We start from the raw sequence: 3,841 nt of genomic DNA on the forward strand, positions 1-3,841 counted from the left end.
TATTCCAGAGCTTAACTGTCATATTGTTAGAAAGGGTTGGAGAGGATTCAGAGAAGAGCTACAAGAATTATTAAAGGATTAGAAAACCTGCCTTATAGTGATAGATTCAAAGAGCTCAATCTATTTATCTTAACAAAGAGAAGAATAAGGGGTAACTTGATTACAGTCTCCATAGGGAATAAATATTTTACACCTGGGGGGATTGTGTGACTGTGCACCTGCAGAAAACGGCCCTCCTGCAGAATTCCTGTGCTTCCCTGCAGAAAATGGCAGGGAAGCAAAGGGAAGCTGTGCGGGGGAGGAAGGTGGGGGAGATGACTATGGGTGCAGTGTTTTCAAGGGGGATTGCCCCCCCCAATAGAGGTGTACCTGGGGGGTACATGGGGTTACATGCCACGGCACCCCCCCCATTTCTACAAGCGTAGAGCTGCCCAGCTGAGGGACGCTGCATGTCTCAGCTCTGCTGACTCTGCAGCTGAACGTCACTGCCTCGATCCTAGTACCAGTCGTGCTCCTGTTCTATGTGCTGGGAGCCTTCCTGTTTTTTGTGCAACAGTGAGTGCCCATGGTGGGGCTGGGGAAGGGGGAGGTGCGGGAAATGAGTGAAAGCAGGGTGAGGGGGTGGGGAGAAGAGGCAGTGGGGAAGGAAGGGGGGTGGAATAGGGCAGGGGGAGGGGAACGTGGGAGTAAGGGGAAGGGGATGGAGAAGGAAAGGGGATAGGGGAATCGCGGGGAGATGTGGGAGCCCGGCATGCAGCATCCCCTAGGCAGCAGCTGGGGCTCCCCTGTTAAGCAGGACCATCGGACCCTCACTCTGATAAGCCCTACCCCCTCCACCTGGACCCCTTCAACAAGCCCCCCACATCCAGACCCCCACCCCACTGATCCCCAACCAGCTGCACCTGGACTCCCACCCCATCAAGCCCCACTCCCCCAGCATCCGGACCCCCAATTGAGCCCCCCAGACCCTCACTGCTGAGCCCCATCTCCTCACACCCAGAACCCCCCCACTGAGCCCCAACCACCTTCACCTGGATCCCCTGCAGAGTCCCATTGCCCCTGTACCCGGAACCCTCCAACGAGCCACTGTGCATCCAGATCTCCCACTGAGCTGCCTGCACACAGATTGCCCTACACAGAACCCTCTCAATCCCCCACACTAAGCCCCTCCACACTTGGATCCTGCTGGGCTGAGCCTGCCCAGCCACACCTGATGCACCTGGCACAGAGGGGCAGGGCCCCAGGGTGTTTCTGGCCCAGCCCTTGAATTGTGTCAGGGTAAGGTGCAGCCTCAGTGCTGAGTCACTGTGCAGGGGAAGGTAGGGGCTTCAGGGTGATCTCCCACCTCAATGCAGCCAGTGGCCTGTGCTCCCCACTTCCATGCTGGAGCCACATTTATTTATTGACAAATAAAATTTGCAGAATTTTGCAGAATTTTAAAATATTGTGGGCATAATGATCTCAGCAGTAATATTTAATAATGGGCTCTTCAATCTAACAGAGAAAGGGAAAACACAATCCAGTGGCTGGAGTTGAAGCTTCACAAATTCAGACTGGAAATAAGGTGAACGTTTTTAAGTGAGAGTAATTAACCATTGAAATAATTTACTAAGGGTCATGGTGGATTCTCCATCACTATGCCCTGGTCTATACGAGGAGTTGAGGTCGAATTTAGCAGTGTTAAATCGATTTAACCCTGCACCCATCCACACGATGAAGCCCTTTTTTTTTACTTAAAGGGTTCTTAAAATCGATTTCCTTACTCCACCCCTGACAAGGGGATTAGTGCTTAAATTGGCCTTGCCGGGTCGAATTTGGGGTACTGTGGACGCAATTAAACGGTATTGGCCTCCAGGAGCTATCCCAGAGTGCTCTATTGTGACTGCTCTGGACAGCACTCTCAACTCAGATGCACTGACCAGGTAGACAGGAAAAGGCCCACAAACTTTTGAATTTCAACTTCCTGTTTGCATGGTCACCTGCAGCTTGCCACGCTGGCCAGAGCTCATCAGCAGAGGTGACCATGCAGAGCTCATCAGCAGAGGTGACCATGCAGAGCTCATCAGCAGAGGTGACCATGATGGAGTCCCAGAATTGCAAAAGAGCTTCAGCATGTACTGAACGGGAAGTACGGGATCTGTTCGCTGTATGGGGAGAGAAATCCGTGCTATCAGAACTCTGTTCCAGTTTTCGAAATGCCAAAATATTTGTCAAAATCTCCCAGGGCATGAAGAACAGAGGGCATAACAGGGACCTGAAGCAGTGCCACGTGAAACTTAAGGAGCTGAGGCAAGCCTACCAGAAAACCAGAGAGGCAAACGGCCGCCCCAGGTCAGAGCCCCAAACATGCTGCTTCTTTGATGAGCTGCATGCCATTTTAGGGGGTTCAGCCACCACTACCCCAGTCATGTTGTTTGACTCCTTCAATGGAGATGGAGGCAACACAGAAGCAGGTTTTTGGGACGAGGAAGATGATGATGATGCAGTTGTAGATAGCTCACAGCAAGCAAGTGGAGAAACCGGTTTTCCCTACAGCCAGGAACTGTTTCTCACCCTGGACCTGGAGCCAGTACCCCCCGAACCCACCCAAGGCTGCCTCCTGGACCCGCCAGGTGGAGAAGGGACCTCTGGTGAGTGTACCTTTTAAAATACTATACATGGTTTAAAAGCAAGTATGTTTAATGATTCATTTGCCCTGGCATTTGCGGCTCTCCTGGATGTACTCCCAGAGCCTTTGCAAAAGGTTTCTGGGGAGGGCAGCCTTATTCCGTCCACCATGGTAGGACACTTTACCACTCCAGGCCAGTAGCACGTACTCGGGAATCATTGTAGAACAAAGCATTGCAGTGTATGTTTGCTGGATTCAAACAACATCTGTTCTTTTTCTCTCTGTGTTATCCTCAGGAGAGTGATATCATTCATGGTCACCTGGTTGAAATAGGGCGCTTTTCTTAAGGGGACATTCAGAGGTGCCCGTTCCTGCTGGGCTGTTTGCCTGTGGCTGAACAGAAATGTTCCCTGCTCTTAGCCACGGGGAGGGGTGAGGGGCTAGCCACATGGTGGGGGGAGGCAAAATGCGACCTTGTAACGAAAGCACATGTGCTGTGTATGTAATGTTAACAGCAAGGTTTTCTGTGAAAGAGTGTATCCATTGATCTATAAAATGTGTCTTTTTAAATACCACTGACCCTTTTTTTTTCTCCACCAGCTGCATGTGTTTCAAGGATCACAGGATCTTCTCCTTCCCAGAGGCTAGTGAAGATTAGAAGGCGAAAAAAAGGCACTTGTGATGAAACGTTCTCTGAGCTCATGCTGTCCTTCCACACTGACAGAACACAGACGAATGCATGGAGGCAGACAATGTCAGAGTGCAGGAAAGCACAAAATGACCGGGGGGAGAGATGGGGTGCTGAAGAGAGGACTAAAGCTGAAAGGTGGCGGCAGCATGATGAGAGGAGGCAGGATTCAATGCTGAGGCTGCTGAAGGATCAAACTAATGTGCTCCAGAGTATGGTTGAGCTGCAGGAAAGGCAGCAGGAGCACAGACTGGCGCTACAGCCCCTGTGTAACCAACCACCCTCCTCCCCAAGTTCCATAGCCTCCTCACCCAGACGCCCAAGAACGCGGGGGTGGGGGGGCCCTCCGGCCACCCAGCCACTCCACCCCAGAGGATTGCTCAAGCAACAAAAGGCTGGCATTCAATAAGTTTTAAAGTTTTAAACTTAGTAAAGTGCTGTGTGTCCTTGTCCTTCCCTCCTCCACCACCCCTCCAGGTGCTTCTCTCCTTCACCACCCCTCCCAGGCTACCTTGGCAGTTATCCCCCTGTTTGTGTGATGAATT

The 3,841-nt window shown here is 51.6% G+C and overlaps 1 protein-coding gene across 1 annotated transcript; it reads left to right on the forward strand.

Moving 5' to 3' along the window:
• Positions 1–998: 998 nt before the first annotated feature.
• LOC311524117 (uncharacterized protein) lies at positions 999–3,841 on the forward strand. The gene is made up of 2 exons (XM_084634907.1): positions 999–2,630; positions 3,209–3,841. The coding sequence occupies exons 1-2, from the start codon at positions 2,024–2,026 to the stop codon at positions 3,703–3,705; spliced, it is 1,104 nt and encodes a 367-aa protein (XP_084491033.1). The 5' UTR covers positions 999–2,023; the 3' UTR covers positions 3,706–3,841.

The sequence above is a fragment of the Lepidochelys olivacea genome (assembly GCF_965140295.1).
Source record: "Lepidochelys olivacea isolate rLepOli2 genome assembly, chromosome: 7".
Classification (NCBI taxonomy): Eukaryota; Metazoa; Chordata; order Testudines; family Cheloniidae; genus Lepidochelys; species Lepidochelys olivacea.

Bases quoted from the DNA above. Each gene is read 5' to 3' on its own strand.
- LOC311524117 (XM_084634907.1), top strand. From the start codon at position 2,024: ATGCAGAGCTCATCAGCAGAGGTGACCATGCAGAGCTCATCAGCAGAG. The intron at 2,631-3,208 runs GTGAGTGTACCT...TTTCTCCACCAG, and splicing joins AGGTGGAGAAGGGACCTCTG to CTGCATGTGTTTCAAGGATC.